Below are 22,737 nucleotides of genomic sequence, written 5' to 3' on the forward strand. Positions count from 1 at the left end.
TCAGTGGTTAAGAACAATGACTGCTCTTCCAGAGGTCCTGAGTTCAATTCCCAGCAACCATGTGGTGGCTCACAACCATCTGCAATGGGATCTGATGCCCTCTGGCACTCAGCAGCATAGCCCACTCTGATACCTCCTAGTCAGTACTGGCCAACTTGCTTAACACGTGGGCTTTCCTTTATTGACAAAATGAATAATACCTCTCCTGGGCTTAAGTAGAGTTCAGAGGTGGAATGTGTGAAACCCTAGGTTTGATCCTCAGCAACAATGAAAATATAACAATAATACCTAATCTTACAAATTTCTTTATAGATCTGGCTGCTTGTTTTTTGTTTTTGTTTTTGTTTTTGTTTTTGTTTTTGTTTTTTTTAGTGCTAGATTTGAACTAAAGACTTCATGGATGCTAGCCAACCGCTTTAGCAATGAACTTCACTTCTGGCTTCAGACTGCCTTTTTTTTTTTTTTTAACATAGAGATAGAGAAGGTGTGTGTGTGTGTGTGTGTGTGTGTGTGTGAATCACATGTGCATACCACAGTGCACACGTAGAAGTCAGAGGACAACTTGAAGTTTGTTCTTTGTTCCTATCAGGAGTCCTGGGGATTGAACTCAGGTCCTCAGGCTTGGCAGCAAGCACCTTTACCCACTGAGCCACTTCACTGCCCCCACCCCATAGCTTTTTTTTAAAGTGAGAATTAACTAGAAAACCATGAAAATGTGGCTGGCATGGTGGCTCATGCCTGTAACTCCAGCTGTAGTCGTAGCAGAGGAAGGAAGATCAAGAAAAAGGGGACAGTTTGGGCTACGAGAGAGACCTAGTCAAAAGATGGCGGTCCCTGAACATGTGACCCCGCTTAGATTTCAGGGCTGAAGATGCCGAGGGGTATTGCCATCGACTGGGTGGCCGGGAATGTGTACTGGACCGACTCCGGCCGAGACGTGATTGAGGTGGCGCAAATGAAGGGCGAGAACCGCAAGACGCTCATCTCGGGCATGATTGATGAGCCCCATGCCATCGTGGTGGACCCTCTGAGGGGGTGGGCACAGGTCCTGGGGGGGAGGTATCTGGGCTGGTGTCCCTCGAGACAGGCGGTAGGCTCGACATCCACAGGCAGGGGACAGGGACCTCGGGCTGCTAGGCTTCCCCAGTCCTGGTCCTCCTAAAGCCTCTGTTGGGGACCCCCAGTTGAATAGCTTTATTGGCAGCCAAGATCTGGGACCCCTGCAGGGGTAGCTCTGCCCCCTCAGATGCTATTGGCTTAGCACACTGTAGTTAGAGCAGACGATGCTAGCGTGGGTCAGCAGCTGTCTCACTGAAGGGGACAGGGTGCTTCCTCACAATACCCAGGAGCATCCACACCAGGCCAGGTGCCCCCTCTTCCATGTCACTCTGTCTCCTTGGCCCTGGGAGCCAACCCACTCTCATTTCTCCCTTCCCAGCACCATGTACTGGTCAGACTGGGGGAACCACCCCAAGATTGAAACAGCGGCGATGGATGGCACCCTTCGGGAGACTCTTGTGCAAGACAACATTCAGTGGCCTACAGGTCCCTAGGGCAGGGGTAGGGTGTGGAAGGGGCAGACTCTGCTCATGGCTGCTTCAGAAGTCACCCCTGCATGCAGTGGGGCGGGCAGTCTCCAGCAGATCAGGCTGAGGGCCGTGGGAGTGCTTCCCGGATGGGCGGCTGGGAGAGATCATATGAGCGGGGTAGCACTGCCGAGGATACCAGACAGAGTCGGCTCTGTTCTCTGCGCTCAGCCTGGCGTGACAGAAGCATTCTCTCACCCTAGGGCTGGCTGTGGACTATCACAATGAACGGCTCTACTGGGCAGATGCCAAGCTTTCGGTCATCGGCAGCATCCGGCTCAACGGCACTGACCCCATTGTGGCTGCCGACAGCAAACGAGGTGAGGGGTACTGGCAGGCTTGGTCCCCAACATTGTCATCAGGATTCTCACTGAGCCCAAAGACCTCACGTCAGAAGCCCGGCGCCCAGCCAGCCTGTGTGCCTACCTGACCATTTTATTCACTCTACCAACAAGTATCAAATTGTGTGGGGTCAGCAGGGTAAATGAGGAGAGAGAGCTAAAGTCCCCCATGACCCCAGAAGTCTTGGGTGTGATGAGACCATTTGCCAGTGGCAGGCATAGTTCTGGATATGTTAAGTCTGAGACGCCTACACTGACAGGTGTCTTAAAGACTGGGTGCAGGGTCCAGGTACCTGTGACGACTTAACCTGGCTGTCCCCGCACCCCAGGCCTAAGTCACCCCTTCAGCATCGACGTGTTTGAAGACTACATCTACGGAGTCACTTACATCAATAATCGTGTCTTCAAGATCCACAAGTTTGGACACAGCCCCTTGATCAACCTGACTGGGGGCCTGAGCCATGCCTCTGATGTAGTCCTCTACCATCAACACAAGCAGCCAGAAGGTGCGTCAGAGGGAAAAGCCGGGGTGTGGAAGGGTGGGTCAGTGATAAGGAAGGTGCCAGGCAGTGGTGGCGCACGCCTTTAATCCCAGCACTTGGGAGGCAGAGGCAGGCGGATTTCTGAGTTCGAGGCCAGCCTGGTCTACAGAGTGAGTTCCAAGGCAGACAGGGCTACACAGAGAAACCCTGTCTCGGAAAAAAGAAGAAAAAAAAAGGAAGATGTTCTAAGTCCACATGGCTCAACATCGACCCCTTCCAACACCTGCAGTGACCAACCCCTGTGACCGCAAGAAATGTGAATGGCTGTGTCTGCTGAGCCCCAGCGGGCCTGTCTGCACCTGTCCCAATGGAAAGAGGCTGGATAATGGCACGTGTGTGCCTGTGCCCTCTCCAACACCCCCTCCCGATGGTATGCACGCCCCCCTTTCCCGGGTACCCGAGGATCCCTTACTATAGCCTCTGGCTCCCCGACCCTTAACCCCCTTCCTGTGCTCTGATGAGCTCTTACCACAGCCCCTAGGCCTGGAACCTGCACCCTGCAGTGCTTCAATGGTGGTAGCTGTTTCCTCAACGCCCGGAGGCAGCCCAAGTGCCGCTGCCAGCCCCGTTACACAGGCGATAAGTGTGAGCTGGATCAGTGCTGGGAATACTGCCACAACGGAGGCACCTGTGCTGCTTCCCCATCTGGTATGACCCCAACCAGGACTGGTCCCCTCCCGTCATCCTCACCTGGCCCCTTCTATCGCCTCCAGCATCCACTTCAACCCCATCTGCTCGTCAAGGTGCCCAGGATCCCTGCTATAGGCCCAGGTGGTCCCCAGTGCCACAGTCGCACTCACAGATCCTCTCCCACCAGGCATGCCCACGTGCCGCTGTCCCACTGGCTTCACGGGCCCCAAATGCACCGCACAGGTGTGTGCAGGCTACTGCTCTAACAACAGCACCTGCACCGTCAACCAGGGCAACCAGCCCCAGTGCCGATGTCTACCTGGCTTCCTGGGTGACCGTTGCCAGTACCGTGAGTATTCATCCCAACCCCAGGGAAGGAAGAGGGGAGCCGGAAGGAACCCAAAGGGGGCAAGTCGAGAGGATGGAAGCCGTACGAAGATGAGCCAAACCCAGGCTGTGGGTGCTGCCCATGTTGGCGCATCTTTCTAAGCCTCCAGGCATCAGCATCATTCAACATAAGGAATGCCCTGTCTGAATGCTTAGGGTCATCCTATTGTCCTGGACCCTGCATAAGGTAGATCCTTATAAGGTGGGACTTGTACTTCCTCTCCACTCCCAACCACAGGGCAGTGCTCTGGCTTCTGTGAGAACTTTGGTACGTGTCAGATGGCCGCTGATGGCTCCCGACAATGTCGCTGCACGGTCTACTTTGAGGGACCAAGGTGTGAGGTGAACAAGTGTAGTCGCTGTCTCCAAGGCGCCTGTGTGGTCAATAAGCAGACCGGAGATGTCACCTGCAAGTGAGTGGGCATCCTGCCTCCACATTCTGCTCTGTCGCAACTGTATGGTCCTACTACCTCTTCTGGCCCTGCCCCATCCTGCCCCTTCCGGGCCGCCCCTATCCTGCTCCTCCTGGCCCCGCCCCTATCCTGCCCCTCCTGGCCCTGTTCCTGTTCTAGCATCCCAGATACCCTTCTGCAAGCCCCAGCTCCAGATTTTGATTCCTTTCCACAGCTGCACTGATGGCCGGGTAGCCCCCAGTTGTCTGACCTGCATCAATCACTGTAGCAATGGTGGCTCCTGCACCATGAACAGCAAGATGATGCCAGAGTGCCAGTGAGTTGGCCCTGAGCCTCACCAGGGGCAGGCTGGCCCCTCCCCCTCAAATCCGAGCAAAGGAATGATATGACCTGTGACCTAGTTCCTGCAGCTAAAATGGTCGTGGAGGTGATGCCCTCCCACTGAGTTTTGCTTTCTTGCCTGCAGGTGCCCGCCCCATATGACAGGACCTCGGTGCGAGGAGCAGGTTGTCAGTCAGCAACAGCCTGGGCGTAAGTGGTGGGGAAGGCGGGGCTGCCAAGACATAGAGCAAGAGCCTTGCGCTTCCTATCTCCCTAGGCTTCAGACTCAGTTTCCCGACTTCTCTCTCCAGATATGGCTTCCATCCTGATCCCTTTGCTGCTGCTGCTCCTGCTGCTTCTGGTGGCTGGTGTGGTGGTCTGGTATAAACGGCGAGTCCGAGGGTGAGCCACTGGGAGTCTGGGAAATTCTGGCTGTTATTATACAATCCTATAACCTTATCAACATCACGGTTCCCTGACTCCTGCCTCTCCCCAGGGCTAAGGGCTTCCAGCACCAGCGGATGACCAATGGAGCCATGAATGTGGAAATTGGAAACCCTACCTACAAGATGTATGAAGGTGGAGAGCCCGATGATGTCGGGGGCCTACTGGATGCTGATTTTGCCCTTGACCCTGACAAGGTATGCCAGAGACCATGGAAGGGGCTTCTGGAACAGGGTCCAAAGGCTGGGGGTGGGGGTTGGTGATCAAGGCAAGCAGAGGTGTTGTGCAGAGGTGGGAGCTGGGGTATTCTAATCTTATGAACCTTTTTTTTTCCCAGCCTACCAACTTCACCAACCCAGTGTATGCCACGCTCTACATGGGGGGCCACGGCAGCCGCCACTCCCTAGCCAGCACGGACGAGAAGCGAGAACTGCTGGGCCGGGGACCTGAAGACGAGATAGGAGATCCCTTGGCATAGGGCCCTGCCCCCAACGGACGTCCCCAGAAAGCCCCCTGCCACACGAGTCTTTTCAATGAGCCCCCTCCCCAGCCGGCCCTTCTCTGGCCCTGCCGGGTGTACAAATGTAAAAATGAAGGAATTACTTTTTATATGTGAGCGAGCAAGCAAGCAAGCACAGTATTATCTCTTTGCATTTCCTTCCTGCCTGCTCCTCAGTATCCCCCCCATGCTGCCTTGAGGGGGCAGGGAGGGCTCTGTGGCTCAAAGGTATGAAGGAGCCCACATGTTCCCTACAGAGCATACCCCTGGAAGCTGGCGGCACGGCCTCCCCACCCCCGCCTGTGCAAGACACTCGACGGGCTCCGTGCCCCAGCTTCCCTTTCCTTGGCTCTCTGGAGTTAGTTCAGGGGAGGTGGAGTCCTCTGCTGACCCTGTCTGGAAGATTTGGCTCTAGCTGAGAAAGGAGTTTCTTAGTTGAGGGAAGTCACCCCAAACCCCAGCTCCCACTTTTAGGGGCACCTCTCAGATGGCCATGCTCAGTATCCCTTCCAGACAGGCCCTCCCCTCTCCAGCGCCCCCTCTGTGGCTCCTAGGGCTGAACACATTCTTTGGTAACTGTCCCCCAAGCCTCCCATCCCCCTGGGGGCCAGGAAGAGTCGGGGCACACCAAGGAAGGGCAAGCTGGCAAGCGGGCAGCCCCATTTTGGGGACGTGAACGTTTTAATAATTTTTGCTGAATTCCTTTACAACTAAATAACACAGATATTGTTATAAATAAAATTGTAAAAAAAAGGAAAAAAAAAAGAAAAGAAAAAAAAAAACCACTGTGTCTGCATGCTAATGTGAGAATTTGGGAGCTGGGGCTGTGCTTGCCTGTTTCCGCCACCAGAGGGAGCATGGCTGCATGCTGGAGGCTGGCCTGAGAATCCTAAGGTCCATGTCTCCAGTCCCACTCCATCCTCCTGTCTTGCTAAAGCGGGGAAGAGCTGTTTTGCTCGGTGTATGACCTTGAGCCTTATGATGTGACTTATGCTGGTAGGATCTGGTGTCACCCGGCCCCGGCGCATTGACTCAAGCTTGTGTGCTTCACTGTGCTCCTGCCTTACACCGGCCCCACAGTGAGATGACACCCTTAGAAATAAGTGCACTGGGTAATGAAGGCCTTCAGGAAGGTCTGCTCCGTGCTCCTTTTGAAATGTTGACATCTTACTCTATGACCTATGAGTAAAAAAATCCCTGGCTGTGGGGCCAGCAGAATGGCTGGGTGGACAAAACTCTTGGCTCTGCAAGCCTGGTTTGCTCTTGGAATCCATTGAAGAGTGGGCAGGACCAGCTCTGTAAAATTATTCTCTGACCTCTATATGTATGCTTTGGCACACACAGAATATTTTTTTTAATTAAATACCTGGATTAGGGGGACGAGCTAGAGGGGAGGAGAGCCAGCAAGTCTCAGTTTGCCCATCAGCTTCCAACATACGCATCTCTCAACAAACATTGCAGACATTCCAGGAGTTGACCAGGAAAGGACTTACACTATCTTAGTTGTTCCGGATCTCCTTGAACCTCTTTCAAAGGGGAATGAACCCCTTGCAGTTTTACTCTGTCCAGGATTGGGGGAGGGTTAGAACCCTGCTCTTCCGACAGCAGCAAACAATGCCTCCCAAAGGAGCTGTCCAGCTTCTCACCCCTGAGCCTCACTGGCTTCCCCAGGGTATTTCTCCCTCGAGTCCTCCCCTTGGGGAAGCTTATGGGTAGATGACAATCCAAAGACAAGACCTTCCTTTTCTCTCATCAATTTTATCTCCAACCTCATCCCTGAAGCCCGGCTCTGAGATCTTCCTTGCTCCCCCAGACTCCTTATGGCTCTGGGATGAGCGATCCTGCTGGGAATAAAATGGGGGTGGGGTGGGGGTGATTGTTGATTCTTAAATGTTGACTTGTGGCTCTTTCTGGCCACCAGGTGGCGTCTACTCTGCTATAACACTGCTTATCCTAAAGCTCCCCACACTAATTATGCACCTGCTGCCGAGGACCCTAGCCCAGCCTCTCACTTCCTTCCCTGGGGCTATTTTACGCTGACCCTTCTACCCTCTGTCAGCCATCCTCCTTCCCTCCCCAAGAGTCTACTCGTTCCCCACCACCAGCAGTCCCACCCTTTCCGCCCCTTCCTTCTGCCAGCCTGCATCTGTAGCCCCCCCCCCCCCGGGAGCCACTGATTCTCTGCCTGTCACCTCAAGCCCCCAACTGCTGCTTTAGAAAGCCCAGCCCTTCGGTTAGCACCCTCCCTCTCTGGCCAGGACCAGAAGGGTGCACTATCTCCCAACCAAGACAAATGGAAGGGAGTCTCAAAAACCAAAAGGACACTGACTGATTCAGATCAGATTGAAAAGCAGATCTTCTTAGATGGAAAGATTCAGGGACAGAGGCAAAGACCCAGAGATAAGTACTGTGCACATGTGTGTATGTGTGCATGCCCTTGTAATCTCTGAAAGAACTGGACGACCTGAGATTAGCTAAAACGGTGGTGATGGGGAGGGTCAGGTCTCCTGTAGATAGATACTTTGGCCGTGGGCTTCTAGACACCCAGGATGTGTGACCACCCCTTGCCTTCACCCAGAACTAAAGCAGCTCCTTTGCTTAGGGTCAGCCCTGGTCAGCCATTTGGCCTTGTCCCTGATACTTGGTCTCTCATCCTGCCTTTATTCTTTTAGCCCTGACTGCACCCTAAATCACTGCTCCCTGGTTTTTGTCTCCTTGGGTGTCACCAAGTGCACCCCTGTCCTTTCCCTGACCCTCTTTTCAGTGTCTGTCACTTCCTGTGTGTCTGTTCTTTTCACATTCCCAGGCTTGTCTTTCAAATTGTGTGTGTGTGTGTGTGTGTGTGTATGTGTGTGTGTGTGTGTGTGTGTGTAGCCCTGTGGGTATTTGCCTCTGTCAAGGCAAGACAGTACTTTGGGTACCTAGCTGTTTCTGTATATTACTGTATGCTACTGTGTATATAAATCATATGTGTCTGTCTGTGTGTGTTCATGTGCCTCTGGGTATGCTGGTCTGTATGTGAACGTGGCCTCAGTGCTACAGTGTAGCAAGGTACTATTACAGTGGGATAAGCCTGGAGACACACCTTGGGGTGTGGGTCTGTCTCTTCATCTCTTTGCTTGGTCCTATCTCTTGCTGTCTAGGTGTTGGTCATACTACCTCCTCAGCTTCAGCCACAGCGCATAGCAACAGCTGACAGCTGAAGACTCCCTGGGCAGGGGAGAGAGAGAGACTAGTGGGAGGAAGAAATGCGAAGAAACAGCCCAGAGAATGAGAACAGAGACCGTGCTGGAGCTGGGGACAGAGACAAGGACAGAGATAGACAGGGAAGGGGACGGAATGAGAAGAGCTGAGAGTGAAAGATGGGATTGTGGGAGAGAAAGCACAGGGATTGTATCAAGAGGGGCAGATGGCACTGAGGACTTCCTGCCTAGCCCCCAAACAAGGGTGCTCTGGATTGGGCCAGGGTCAACAGTGCGGGTCAGAGGCTAACTTAAAAGAGCCGGTTTAGCTAAGGGGTCCGGGGACCGCAGAGGTGCCGCGGGGCGGGGGCAGGGCGGCGGGCGCCGTTTGTCAGCCCTATTGACAGACGTGATGGGGTTTCCGTCCGTGATCAATGATTCTCATCTCCAGGCCGAATGAGCCGCGGGGCGCCCATCCATCCCCGTCAGCGCGCTCTCAGTGCAAGTCGCCTGAGGCCCCGCCCGCCCTCACCTCGGTCCCTGTCCGATCACTGCCCTAGACCTACCTCTGCCAGAATTTTAAAAACGCCCCCACCCACCCACCTCGGGCATTACAGGACCAGGGTCCTGCTGAGTCGCCTAGCCTGGCAGGGCTCATGCTCCGCGACGCCCCCTTCCCGCTCATAGTTCAGGGCCTAGAGTCCCACGCCCTGTTGTAGCCCTCATCCGCCCCAAGACCCGGCATCTTTGCGGTGTTGCTCCCCAAACCCCTTGACCCTCTCCAGCTTCACACCTGAGCCAGGGGCGTGTCCGGGGTGTGTCACAGTGAAAGTCACCTTCCTTGCCCCCAGCTGGGCGGGAGGGGGCGCGCGGGGCGCGGCCGGGATTGGAGCACCGCGGAGCACCGCCCCCCCGCCCGTTCGACTCAGACCCAACTTTCTCCCCCGCCCGCGCCCCGCCCCCAGCGCCTCGCTCCGCTCCGCGCTCAGTCCGCGGGCCGAGCCGCCCGCTCCCGCTGCTCGCGCCGCCGCCCTCTGCCCGGCGCCCCTCGCCCCTCGCCCAGTCCCGCCCACCCCGGGACCCGCCCTGCCCGACCCCGCTCGACCGCTCGGGAAGATGCGGCTGCTCCCGGAATGGCTCCTCTTGCTCTTTGGTCCTTGGCTCCTTAGGAAGGTAAGGGTGGCAGAGCCAAGGCGCGGGGTCCGGGACACGAAGAACACTGCATGACAGGGGGCTCCGTGCGTCCACCCCGCCCCCAGCACTAAGCGTCCCAACTTTGTGCGTCGTGGGGGACGTGGACAGACAGACTGCCCGCTTTAGGACTGGCACGCACCCAGCAAGTTGACTGAGGGTTAGAAGGTGGTGCAGGGTGGAGGCCCCGCTCCGGTCGGCTTCAGGCGCGACGGGGGAGGGGACGAAGCGCGACCCGCGAGTGCGCCAGACAGAGAGGGAGTGCGAGACAGACAGACAAGCCAGCGGGTGTTAGCCTAGCCTTCTTTCCGCACCTACCTCGCTTGCCTCCCTCTGTCTGTCTGTCTGTCTGTCTGTCTGTCCTTCCACCCCTCACCCTCCACCTTCCCATTTCTCTTCTCCTTGTCACAATGCCAGGTAGGCTCTGCGATCCGAGCATACATTATCCAGGCACACGCGCTTACAGGGACCCACACCAGCAGGGCTGAACTTGGCTACAATCTCCCATTCCATTTCCCGCGGAGACACCATCTCCCCTGCACAACCTCACAGACACACCCCCCTCTCACGCCTGGTGGTTGTTGTCTGGGAGGGGAGTCTCTCCTCCCATCTTCTTCCTGCCCCCACCCTTCTCACTGTCTCTTTTCCTGGGGTTTCTGGGTGAAGACCCAAAGGCTAAAAGGACCCAGATGCCTGACTCTTAAGATCTTCAGCTCATACGGACCCATAGTGTGGACATGGAGTGTGTGGGTTAGAACCAGCCCTGTGTGCATGTGTCCAGGGAATCCAGGCACTGGGACCCCAGGGGTGAATGTCTATGCTGGTAGGCTGTGGTGGAGACTTTGTCTATGCATGGTTGATTGTGCCTGCTTCAAAGCACTGCCCTGAAATGTGACCCATAAGGGTAGTTTAGACTCTGCCCCCCAACTTCCTTTCTCAACTATGACCTACCCAGTTTAAGGGCAACCAGTTGGCTCTACAAGCCCTCCCTCTTGGACCTCAATCCCCAGCCTTTAAAAGAGACTAGTAATTCTCCAAAACGCTTGGACCCCAAGCCTGGTGCGGTGCCCTCATAACTACAGTAGGGTAGACACTGCCCCAGTGAGCCAGTTAGTAGAGCCCTCGGATTCTCCCAAGCCTGTCTGCCTAGTGACCTTGAGAGAACGGAAACTGGGCAATAAATAAATAAATAAATAACGAATGAATGAATGAATGGAAAGAACAGAACAGAAAAGAAAATAGCCCCCTGGTGTAAAAATGCTGCCTTTGGCAAGAGCTCCCTTTGAACCCGAGGCCTGGAAGGAAGACTGCAGGAGAGGGTCAGGCCCAAAACCACAGTGGGTGAAGGCCTGGGGTCACAGAGGAAGGGAGGGATACATTGCTGCTCTGATCCTCCCCTCCACCCCCACCAGCCTTCTCCACTCTCTTCCCATCAAATTAACTCCCCTGTGGACAGATCTGGTTTAATTTCCTTTGCCCCCTGAAGGGGAAGGAAACATCTGGTAGAGACTTGAGGGAGAGTAAGCATGAGGATGATAGGAGAGATGGGAATCTGTCTTCCTGCGAGAATGCTGCAGCTGTGGGGCTGCTGAATCAGCCGGGAAGTGCCTATCTGGCATTTGGTCCGGCCTGTGGACATGTGAGGTCTATGTTTATGTTTGGTTTGTGAATACCTGTTACTTTGCATAGGGTCATGTAAGGAAATCTGTTCTCCAATGGACTCATGAGAAGAACAGTGGGGCTTGTGCAGACCCCCGGGGTCTCTGATGTGTTTGCATGCTGGAGCACATCTGTTGTTTTTTTTTGTTTTGTTTTGTTTTTTTGTTTTTTTTTGCATGTGAATCTCGGTCTGGGAGTGTGCTTATAGCTTCCAGTGCCAGCAAGCATGGATTGTGAGCCTCAGACAGGCTCACCTGATTGTGAACATGTATGGGCACTTCTGAGTGTGCCTGCATCCAGGGATATCTTGATGCCAGAGTTGGGAGCGAGCAGGAGGTAAGGCTGACACTGGGTTGAGCCATTGATGGGCACAGCTCTTAAGAAGGCTCTTGGGAAAATCTCGATCGTCGTCGATGCTGCCCGCCCTGCCTTCCCGAGGAGTTCCCTGCTTCTTCCTCTACTTCCCAGCTCCTGAGACTCCTCCTCGCAGGCTCTGGTTCCCCTGGCTTCCATCGCATACGGAGCTTTGACCTCTGGGCTGGACTGGCTGCTCAGGATCTTTCCAATACAATCTTCGACCCCCTTTCCCTCTGTATCTCTGTCTTCCTTGCCCCTTGCCAAAGCAGCTGCCTACTGGGAAAAACACCAGGCGATCAATAGTCACTAATCACTAATCACTAATTACTAATTAGCTGGGGGAGGGCAGGGGCGGGGGTCCTGTGGGACCTTTCAGCTCTATCCTGCCTCAGGGAAGGATTATAGCTACTACATCTCTCGGTCTAGGCCAGCCACAACCCTTGTGCCAACCACCACCTCCTACCTCCTTACCCTCCTCAAGCCCCCTAACTAATCTCTGGCTGGGCCACTTAGGCACGCACAGCCTGGGCTTGGTCCCAGAGCTGCTGGCTGGGATTTGGGGGTAATCAGGGGTGGCAGCTGGGCCAGGGATACTGGAGGATGGGGTCTAAAGTGACAGTCCCCTTGGGCCAGAGCTTGCAGCTAAACCTCACATCCTGGATGGGAGGGGCGCCACTGGAAAGGAGAATTTCCAGAGGGTCATGGTTGGGCTGGGTGAGGAGCTAGATAGAGTTCTAGAAGGAGGTGATGGTGAAGATGTTTGGTAAGAAAGCAGAAGGCAGGTAAAGAGGAGTCACTGGGGTCAGGGACCCACGGTCAGAGGGTGGCAAGATAAACCTTGATAAGCCAGCAGGTAGGTAAAGGGACCCTTGGAGGGTCAGTAAGGAGTAATTGGCAAGGTGCTAGGGAACTTCGAATAGGGAGGACCCTGTAACCAAGGATAGGTGCGGGCAAGGGGACAAGGTTAACAGAGAGCGGGTCAGGTTGTGATGAAGAGGTTTTCTGGTTCAAGCTCAAAGGGGCTCCCAAGATGTACAGTAGAAAAAAGCGAACCGGGATAGGGAGCTGGGAGTGCGGCCTTGAGCACTGGAAATTGGCGAGTCTCCCCTTCTCCCCCGCCCGCCCCTCCTCCACCTCCACCCCGCCCACTCCCCCTACGGCTCAGGCTTCGGGAAATTACATCCCCGCTCCGCGGCTCCCCCCCCCCNCCCCCNCCGCGCCCTGGAGCCGGCGCCTTTATAGGCACATTTATTGCAATAATAAAGTGAGGCGCGGGGCGGGGGGCGGGGGGCAGCCGTTCCCGGGGGGACCGCGCCAGCTCTAGGAAGCAAGGAAATAAAATAAAATAAAATAAAATCAAAATTCAGATAACGGTGAGCCTTGCGCAGCAGGCCGCGGGCAGGCGAGAGGGTGGGGCTGCGGGGGAGAGGGTGATTGGCCCAAGGACAGAGCCCACCTCACGAGCAGGCCCTCACCCCTGCTCTGTAGAAGCGGTCTGCAAGAGGTATCTTTGCCTCCACTTCCCTGACCCCCTCCCAAACTTGATGCTGAAGCTGGCCTTCTGCCTTTTCCTGTCTCCTCCGAATACCTGTCCTCAAGCTCCTGCCTGTTTCCACACTGCCTATCACTTTACTGTTTCCCGATTTCCCATTCCAGCCACCCAGTGGCTCCCCCCTAACCCATCTCCTGAGTCTCTATCCATCAGCATCCTGCTTTCTTAATAACCATCTCCCTTCCTCCCTTTCTGCTTTATCCCATCCTGCCCCCATGAATGTCTTCCCCGACCATCTTCAATGCCAGCCAGTCGAGTCCATTTGTCATTGACCGTGACTGCCCCACTTCAGCTCCCAGCCTCCATCTTCTGGTCCCTGACCCATTGCCTTCTAGGTCCCTGCCTAATACCTGGTCATCATTTCCAACCTCTCCACTCTCGTCCCCAGGTCTACCCTTGTGGGATCCTCATCCTCGTACCCTATGCTCCTACCAGCCCGGTACCCAAGCCTAGTCCCAGACCATCTCTGCCCTGATGCTCACCTCAGTTTGTCCTGTCTACCCCCCCCACACACACACACACACCAGCTTTATCCCCAGCTCCCAGCCAGACTTCACCCCACCCTGACCTGACTGCAGAGATGACTCTCGACTTGCCGGGCTCTGTATTCTATTGCTTGCTTTCCCCAACCAGGGCCTAAACTGTTTTCTTCCTCTGATGAATTGTAAGTTCTTTCTGACCCAAAGGGAAAAGAGACGCAATGGACTAGTCTGGAGGCCCCGGGGGAGTGCACCCTGCAATGCGGCTGAGGGGGCCTGACAGCCTGATCCTCCCTCTCTATCCCCAAAGAGCCTTGATGGAGTTTGTTTAGCATCAGGAGGTGGCCTCAACTCCCCCTCAGGTGCGTGGGCCTGCTGCCTTGGGGCAAAGCGTTCCTGGCTGAGTTCCTTCCAAACAGGCCCGATGGGGTCTGCCTAAGCCCGAAGCCCTCCTAACAGCCACCGCTCACCTCCACCTCCTACCCCAGCTGACAGCCAAGCCTGCTAGCTTCTCCCCTCTGCAAATGTCACTGCGCCCAATTAGTTTAATTAAACTAGCTTTCAAGTTGGGGGGGGGTTCCCCCTTGGTCAACACCCAGCTCAGGCCCTCAGTCATTGCGGGATGGGCTCTGGCAAAAAGGAGCTCCCACACCACCTTCTGTTTCCTGTCTCCCCCCCATCTCCCCCCCACATCCATTACTGGAAACTGACAACCAGAGAGAAAGGGGGTGCTCCCCAGAACTGGAAATCAGACAGAGTGGGGGAAGAAACTGAGACAGAGAGATTGAGAAAAGATAGGGAGAAAGAGAGAATGAGAGAGGAGAGAGAGAGAGAGAGAGAGAGAGAGAGAGAGAGAGAGAGAGAGAGAGAGAGCTAGAGAGGGAGAGTGAGCGTGAGCGATCAAGGAAGCCAGAGGGAGGATTTTATTTTATTTTATTCCGTGTTCCCATTTCTCGGCTCGTTTCCTTCCAGACTCTCACCCCTCCCGGTCCGAGCTCCCCACCCCCAAGGTCGCTTCAGCTGCCTCTCCCCCCAACTCTTCCCTTTTATCTTAGCTCACTCCAACAGTGGGTGGGGGCTGTGGGTACCAAAGCCCAGGGATTTGCCAGGATCACAGAAGCAGAGACAGCAATTTGTCTGGGATCAGAGGTGGGGGGACATCCTGGCACCTCTCTCTGCCCTGTCAAAGCTCACTCCCCACCCCCACCCCCACCCCCAATCTCTTCCTCTGAAGAGACTGAGCCTAGGAGCCCTGAGCAGGTCTCCTGGGGTTGGGTGCAAGGCAGAGAGTACTAGGATGTCCTAGGAAGTAGAAGCTTGGAGACATTTGATGTCCTAGCATTGAGCGCTTGGGGGCAGGGGGTGGGGGTACCAGCTATAAATAGGACTTTACTGGGGTTTGGTCCAGAGTGAGAGAGGAGGGGAGAGGTTAGGGGGTAAAATGTCAACAACGCACCCTTTGGCTTTCCCTGAAGCCTCGCCCACTCCTACCTCCAACACCCCAGGGGGTCCAGTTCCACACCCCGAGCTTCTTCCCTGCCCCCATCTCCATCCTAAGCCTCTGTCCCTAGCCCTACTCAGGTGCACCCTCTGGGTGTTAGATGCCAGCTCAAGCTTGTCTGCGTGAGCCAATCACTCTCTGCCACCCCCACCACCCTCACCTGGGGTGGGAGGAGGGCTGGATAGGAGAAGAAATGAGGGGGCAATAAATATGTATGACGAGCGGGTGGCGGCAGCATTAATAACCCGGGATCGCAGCGTCACTGGGACGGAGACCAGCCAGTAGAGATTCTAGCCCAGCTCGGCCATTTCTGTCCCCTGTGGACACAGTGTATATATAGACTTGGGTGTATGCAAACAGAGGGGTCACCTGTGCGTCAAGGCCCTTTACTCCTCTACCCTCAGCCTGCAAGTCGCTGGTAGGAAAATACATGCCGTGTGTATGTGTGTGTGTGTGTGTGTGTGTTACATACACTCATGTGGTATGAACACAGGCTATTCTCATTGTGCGTGTATGCATGCATGCACACACACACACACCCTTAGAAAGACCCTGCCACAGGGCTTCTCACAAGAAAAGTGACACCTCTGGACAACCACACAGCCACCTGCATACGGGCATACTAGCTACACACATACCACTACTACACAATGACACACAGCTTCACACATCACAACAGACAGATAACCAACACCCACCCCACCCGCAGGTAATCCAGGCACAAATACACAGTGGACAGGCAGCCATTGAGAGCAGATGGGACCCACACAGCCTCCTCAGGCTGACACACAGACACATACATGCACACAGAGAATCAACACAGCCACACACACACACACAGCCTTCTCAGACTAAATATGTACAAGTCACCTCATATATGTATATGATGGACACATATACACAACCGTTTCGGGATAACCACCACTCCAGGCACACATGCACATGGAACTGCCTCTCCCAAGGGACTGGCAGGCAGCTGTCAGGACCACACTGCCGGTGGTGTCTAGTGCAGGTTGACTGACACACTCTGGCGCGCTCTGTTCCTCTCCCTCCCACTCCCTGTGCCAGAGCGGCATCTCCATATTTCTTCCTCTCACTCTCCCGTCGCTCGCTCTCTGCTCCTTCACTCCCGGCCACCCCCTCTACACACACCCCAAGATAATTGATGGCCCGGCCCGGGCCCAGCCGCTCCCGCCTCTCGATCCATCTTGTATTAGCATCAGTGCTGTCTCCCAGATCCCCGGCCACCTGAGACAGGCCAGCATCGTGGGCGGGCAGGGTGACTCCTCCAGCTCTTCCAAGCCAAAGGGTTGGGGACAGGGGGAGTGCCCCTTTATTCTGCAAGCTTCAACCCATGGTCTGGGATTATCTGTTCAGTTGGTTCTTAGCGGCCCATCCGGGAAAGATGAAGTATAGGGTGGAAACGGTCTCTACAGAAGCCAGGAAGCTCTTCCTATCTCTTTACCGATGCTGCCGGGTGTTAGGGATGCACAAGGGTCTCAGTTGGTTGTCAGGCCCATCACTGGGACCATTACAGGCCGGACTATCCAGAATGGGCCTCTCCCTTTTCCCACCCACACCAAAGCTAGCTTTGTCTTGACACCCACCCTGGAGCTCTGTGACGACGCTGGGTCCATCAGATCACTTCCCAGGTACAGAAGTTACGGCTGGCTCAGATACACGAAGTGACTTGACCAAGATCACTGAGCTTGAAAGGGCTTCAATGTCTGACCCCAAAACACACTCCAGAGCCACCGCTGTGAGTTGCCCAGCCAGCGTCTCTCTTCTTTCTTCCTACACAGGCTGTCTGTGGCCAGATCGTGGAGTCCGGGAGGCCCCAGTACCTAGACTTGCGTCCCGCCATGGCCGGAGGGGGCGCCCGCGGCCAGCACCTCCCAGCGCCCGCGTCTTCCGAGGGCCTGGGCACGGCGCGCTCCTGGAGCTGGGCTTGGCCGGCTAACCACACCGGGGCGCTGGCCAAGCCAGGGACAGCCGGTGGCCCGTCCGTGCCGCGCACCAAGAGGAAGCCATCCATTAAAGCGGCCCGCGCCAAGAAGATTTTCGGCTGGGGGGACTTTTACTTTCGTGTGCATACCCTCAAGTTCTCGCTGTTGGTGACCGGCAAGATCGTGGACCATGTGAACGGTACCTTCAGCGTGTACTTCCGTCACAATTCGTCCAGCTTGGGTAACCTAAGCGTCAGTATAGTGCCGCCCTCCAAGCGTGTGGAGTTCGGGGGCGTCTGGTTGCCTGGGCCTGCCCCCCACCCTCTACAGTCCACGCTGGCACTAGAAGGGGTGCTTCCTGGACTGAGGCCCCCTCTGGGGATGGCGGGGCAGGGGCTGGGGAGCAACCTTGGGGGCGCACTTGCCGGCCCACTCGGAGGCGCGCTGGGAGTTCCTGGGGCCAAAGAGTCGCGCGCTTTTAATTGCCACGTGGAATATGAGAAGACAAACCGCGCTCGCAAGCACCGCCCGTGCCTGTACGACCCATCGCAGGTGTGCTTCACCGAGCACACGCAGAGCCAGGCCGCCTGGCTCTGCGCCAAACCCTTCAAAGTCATCTGTATCTTCGTCTCCTTCCTCAGTTTTGACTACAAACTGGTGCAGAAGGTGTGCCCAGACTATAACTTCCAGAGTGAGCACCCCTACTTTGGATAACGCCCCTGTCCTGGGCCCCCCCGAGCTTCCCACCAGATCGCAGTAGGTGGGACCCCTCCCTGTATACCCCGTGCTCCTGTGACTGCCCCCACTTCTTCCACTATGGTGGAGAAAAACAGCCTTCCCCGGGACTATCAGCCAGTGTGGCCCTCCATTTCCTTGTGGTACCGAGTGTCCCTGAGGCTGGGGTGGTCTTTTTCAAACGGTAAATTGCAGGGGCAAGAGCATAGCCCCACAATAGGTGGGGCTTGAGGTCTTCTTAGGGTTCCCTACGAATGCGTATTGCCCACGCCGCAGTATTAATGGCGCCTGGCCTGGCACTCTTTCCCCAAGCCCTGGTCCTCCCCTCCCCTAAGACTGTAAATGTCTAAAAGCCCCAGCCCATCCAGTCCTCTCCCGTTCTGTGTGCCCCGTGTCCGTCCTGCCTTCTTCCTAACCTTGCTAAAGCAAAAGTCCTGATCAGGGGGCTCTGCCTGGCCCTTGTGCTCTGCTACCCCTTCCCTCCCCCGCCCCCAGTCCGGCAGTACCTGCCCTCTCTGGCTGCTTCCTCTCCGTGATTTTTTTTTTTTTCAACGCCAAAACAGACGGGGAGGGAACAAAATAAAGCGAAATCCAATACTCGCCTGTGTAAGACCTTTGTAGGAAAGCGGGGCGGGCAGGTGTGGATTTTTGTCTGGCAGAAGCTAGCCTGGACACCTCTCCTTGCCGCCCATTGGGGAAACCGAGGCAAAGACTAGCAGACCCAGCGCCTTGGGCTTCATTTCAGACCTGATCAAGGAGTGAGCAACTAATGGGTTAGAATCTGCCAGGTGGGGATTATCTAAGGTGGAAAGATGCTAGTGAAGGCAGATTGAATGGGGATTAGACCCCGAGGTGGGACTTCCGGCAGTCTGTTTGGGAGAGTTAGAGGAAAGGAGGTTTAAGACCTTGAGTGGGGTGGAGAAGCGGGGACAGCGTAGGCAGAGCGCTGACAACCTGGTAAGCTCCACCCGGGCTGGAGGGAAGGGGAAGGTTGGGAGGGAAGGGGAACGGTGTTTGCAGCATCTGGAGTCATCGATCTTCCTTTCCCTTCCTAATTTCGTGGGCGCTGAGTTTGCAGACGGATGAGGGAGGGAGCATTGGGACGAGGTAATGGGGGAAGGGACCAACGCAGGTTTGGAGAGCGGGGCGGAGTCCCTGCTGGTAGCCGCTAGCTAGCGAACAGCCCCCTTCAGCCAGCTGCCCACCCTTTCCACCCCCGCCTTCAGCTCCCTCCTGCAGCCTTGACTGCTAATTTTATCCGCCCCCAACCCTGGCCCGGGCGTTAATTGGCTGCGGCTTCATTAGTAGTTCTCAGCTCAGCAGCCCCCCTCCCCTTGGGACCCCCCTGACTGGGGCTTGCGGGGTGCAGACAAGCTGAGGCACAGAGAGTCTCTTCCTCTTAAGCCTGACTTCATTGGCGTCCCTGGTAAAGGTACCCACGGGAAAAGAAGAGGGCAGTGTCCTCCACAGGATTGCCTACAGCTCATTCAGACTCTGAGTTAGAGATGGATCTGACCCCACCCCATCATAAACATCTGGAGCTGGGGATGTAGCACAAATGTCTTGCATGCACAAGGCCCTAGGTTCAATACACAAACACATGTAGGAAGGATAAGGAGCCAGTGGTGTAGAAGAAAGATGGGAGGAAGAACCCAGTGATTTCATCGTTCAGGGCCTGTTGAGAGAAGCCAGGCTGTCCAGAGAAGGCCATTAGCATCAAGAGACAATCAGGCCTCCTGTGAGGTCCAGGTAGGAATGCTGAAATCAGTGGACTTGGGCCTCAGTCTCCTCACTTGCAACTCCCCAATAAAACAGCTGGAGAAGACGGGCATGGTGGCACACGCCTTTAATCCCAGCATTCCGTAGGCAGAGGCAGGCGGATTTCTGAGTTCGAGGCCAGCCTGGTCTACAAGGTGAGTTCTAGGACAGCCAGGGCTATACAGAGAAACCCTGTCTCGAAAGAGCACTGACTGCTCTTCCAAAGGTCCTGAGTTCAATTCCCAGCAACCACATGGTGGCTCACAACCATGGGATCTGATGCCCTCTTCTGGTGTGCCTGGAGACAGCAACATTGTATACTCTTATACATAAAATAAATAAGTCTTTTAAACAAACAAACAAAACACTTGGCATACATACATGAGCCCCTAGATTCTGACTCTAGCTCTGAAAGGGAAAATGAACAAAGACCTCACAGTGAGGACAATGGTGGTTCACCCCTTTAGTCCCAGCACTGGGGAGGCAGAGGCAGGCAGAGCTCTGTGAGTTTGAAGCCAGACTGGTCTACAGAGAGTGTTTCAGGACAGCTAGTGATATACAGTGGAATCCCGTCTCCAAAAACCCAAAAATAACCCCCCCCCAAAAAAACCAAAAAAACAAAAACTACCACTAAACCCTGACTCACTGGGTTATGTCTGTCTGTCTGTCTCTCCCTCCCTCTCATCTGGGTATATGGGAACCAAGTGAAGTGTTCCATGCTGTCACAGTCACTATCAATGAGTCCCTTGTGTCTCCAGGGCTAAGAAGGCATGGCTCAATGTCTACTGAATGAAAAAAGGTATAAAACAGCTATCGGAGGCCGATGGTTCTCAAAACCACTGCTTACTGGAATCCCCAAGAGGTTTGGTTGTGTGTCTCTGAGAACCACTGAAATAGAGGCCTTAAGAAGATGTCCCCGAGCCCAGCACACGCCTTTAATCTCAGCATTAGGGAGCAGAGGCAGGTGGATCTCTGAATTTGAGGCCAGCTTGGTCTACAGAGTAAGTTCCAGGATACACAGAGAACTTATGGAATATATCTCTATATTGAGGGAATTTATTTATTTATTGTTTTTTGTTTTCTTCGAGACGGGGTCTCTCTGTATATCCCTGGCTGTCCTGGAACTCGCTCTGTAGACCAGGCTGGCCTTGAACTCAGAAATCTGCCTGCCTCTGCCTCCCGAGTGCTGGGATTAAAGGCATGTGCCACCACCGACTGGCTTAAGGGAATTTATTGTGATGACTTAGTCTGTACCCAACTTCTGTGAATGGAAGTCCAAGGATCTAGTAGTTGCTCAGTCCACGAGGCTAGTTGTTTCAACTGATCTGATGTAGAAGTAGGTTCCAACAGATGTTCTGGCAAGTAAACGCAAGCAGGTGAAGAGGGGTGAGACGTCCTTCTTCCAACATCCTTATGTAGACTTTCAGCAGAAGGCGTGGCCCAGATTAGAGGTGTGCACCACCATGCCTAGATCTGGGACTGTTTTGTCCCAGGCTGACCTTGAACTCGGAGATCTCCTTGCCTTAGTCTCCTGGGACTACAGATGTGTACTACCTTGCCTGGGCCTAAGCTTTTCATGGCTACTATGCCTCAAGATCTCCATGCCAAGATCCAGGTCAGAAACTTGTGTCTTCCAGCCTCAAGATCTGGATCACAGGTGAGCCCTACAGTTCTGGATTGTAGTTCATTCCAGATATAGTCAAGTTGACAACCAGGAATAGCCATTACAAACCCTGTCTCAAAAAAAAAAAAATCAAAACAAAAAACAAACAAAAGATGTTTTCAGTTCATTTAGAATCTTCCCCTGGAGAGACCAGTGAATCCCCCACTCAAAAGCTTACTCAGAGCAGTTTCAAGAAGTGGGCAGAGCCGGGGGTGGTGGTGCACACCTTTAATCCCAGCACTTGAAAGGCAGAGGCAGGCGGATTTCTGAGTTCGAGCCCAGCCTGGTCTACAGAGTGAGTTCCAGGAACTATGCAGGGCAACACAGAGAAACCCTGTCTCAAAAAAATATTAAAAAAAAAAAAAAAAAAAAAAAAAAAAAAAAAAAGTGGGCGGCTGCTGGGGAGTAAGCGACAGCAACACGTAAATAAGAAACGAAATGTAAACCATGTGAGAAGAGGAGGGATGGGCTACTCTGCTCTCATCTGACAGCTGGGTAGACAGAGGAGACAGGCTGTGAATGGGGAAGAGGACGACCCACTGGAGATCACGTGCACATTCGGAGTTTCATTTAACCCCTTCTACAAGCTCTTTGTGTTGGAGGGGGCAAGGTGTGACAGGTTCATATGAGGTCCACTGTCCTCTAACTCCTCTAACTTCACATGTAGCTGAGGCTACTAGCCTTGAACTTTCTTTTTTTTTTAAGATTTATTTATTTATTTAATGTGTAAGTACACTGTAGCTGTCTTCAGACACACCTGTAGCTGTCTTCAGACACACCAGAAGAGGACATCAGATCTCATTGTGGGTGGTTGTGAGCCACCATGTGGTTGCTGGGATTTGAACTCAGGACCTTTGAAAGAGCAGTCAGTGCTCTTACCCGTTGAGCCATCTTGCCAGCCCAGCCTTGAACTTTCAATCTAACCGTCTCCACTTCCCTAGTACTGGAATGGCAATGTCATGGATTCACAATGGAAGAAACGGAGGGCTTTGTGCTGTAATCCTAAAACAAGGATTTGAGTCTTTTACCCTTTCAAACTACATGTTTCCACTGTGTATAGTTATTTACCTTTTTTTTAAAATTTTTTTTTTTAAAGATTTATTTATTATATGTAAGTACACTGTAGCTGTCTTCAGACACTCCAGAAGAGGGCGTCAGATCTCGTTACAGATGGTTATGAGCCACCATGTGGTTGCTGGGATTTGAACTCTGGACCTTTGGAAGAGCAGTCGGGTGCTCTTACACACTGAGCCATCTCACCAGCCCGTTATTTACCTTCTAAATATGTCTTAAATCTCCCTGAGAACCATATGCTGGATATGCTTGGTAGGCAATAAACCACACGAAAACAAACAAACCAAAAAGCACTTGTATGGACAACCGGAAGGAAAAACAAAACAGAAACCCTGAAGAGCTTCAAGAAAGGACATGGAGGAGCTTTACATCTAAGAACTTTTCAGGCAAAGCTGTGTATAGATGGGAAAAGGAGAAAGTAAAAAACTACAATTCCCAGAAGGCAACTTTTAAAGGTCAGTATTGCGCATGCGCAGG

General features: G+C 54.1%; 2 protein-coding genes across 4 annotated transcripts in view; both read left to right on the top strand.

Annotated features, from left to right (window-relative positions):
- Nucleotides 1-5,943, top strand: part of Lrp1 (LDL receptor related protein 1) — an 83,907-nt gene extending 77,964 nt beyond the window's left edge. For 2 of the 3 annotated variants that reach the window (XM_029542320.1, XM_029542321.1), the window contains exons 77-89: nucleotides 857-1,035; nucleotides 1,439-1,545; nucleotides 1,790-1,906; nucleotides 2,257-2,433; nucleotides 2,699-2,839; nucleotides 2,944-3,117; nucleotides 3,287-3,448; nucleotides 3,725-3,899; nucleotides 4,114-4,215; nucleotides 4,366-4,430; nucleotides 4,532-4,622; nucleotides 4,717-4,861; nucleotides 5,002-5,916. In XM_029542320.1, the coding sequence (XP_029398180.1) occupies nucleotides 857-1,035; nucleotides 1,439-1,545; nucleotides 1,790-1,906; nucleotides 2,257-2,433; nucleotides 2,699-2,839; nucleotides 2,944-3,117; nucleotides 3,287-3,448; nucleotides 3,725-3,899; nucleotides 4,114-4,215; nucleotides 4,366-4,430; nucleotides 4,532-4,622; nucleotides 4,717-4,861; nucleotides 5,002-5,142 (1,776 nt within the window). In that variant the 3' untranslated portion in view covers nucleotides 5,143-5,916. Of the gene's footprint in view, nucleotides 1-856; nucleotides 1,036-1,438; nucleotides 1,546-1,789; nucleotides 1,907-2,256; nucleotides 2,434-2,698; nucleotides 2,840-2,943; nucleotides 3,118-3,286; nucleotides 3,449-3,724; nucleotides 3,900-4,113; nucleotides 4,216-4,365; nucleotides 4,431-4,531; nucleotides 4,623-4,716; nucleotides 4,862-5,001 lie in introns of all 3 variants that reach the window. The other variant, XM_021204244.2, reaches the window with a different exon arrangement.
- Nucleotides 5,944-9,335: 3,392 nt separating this feature from the next.
- Nxph4 (neurexophilin 4) lies at nucleotides 9,336-18,365 on the top strand. The gene is made up of 2 exons (XM_021205240.1): nucleotides 9,336-9,518; nucleotides 16,887-18,365. The coding sequence occupies exons 1-2, from the start codon at nucleotides 9,462-9,464 to the stop codon at nucleotides 17,742-17,744; spliced, it is 915 nt and encodes a 304-aa protein (XP_021060899.1). The 5' UTR covers nucleotides 9,336-9,461; the 3' UTR covers nucleotides 17,745-18,365.
- Nucleotides 18,366-22,737: the final 4,372 nt, after the last annotated feature.

Source organism: Mus pahari, chromosome 9, assembly GCF_900095145.1.
Source record: "Mus pahari chromosome 9, PAHARI_EIJ_v1.1, whole genome shotgun sequence".
NCBI classification, from domain to species: domain Eukaryota; kingdom Metazoa; phylum Chordata; class Mammalia; order Rodentia; family Muridae; genus Mus; species Mus pahari.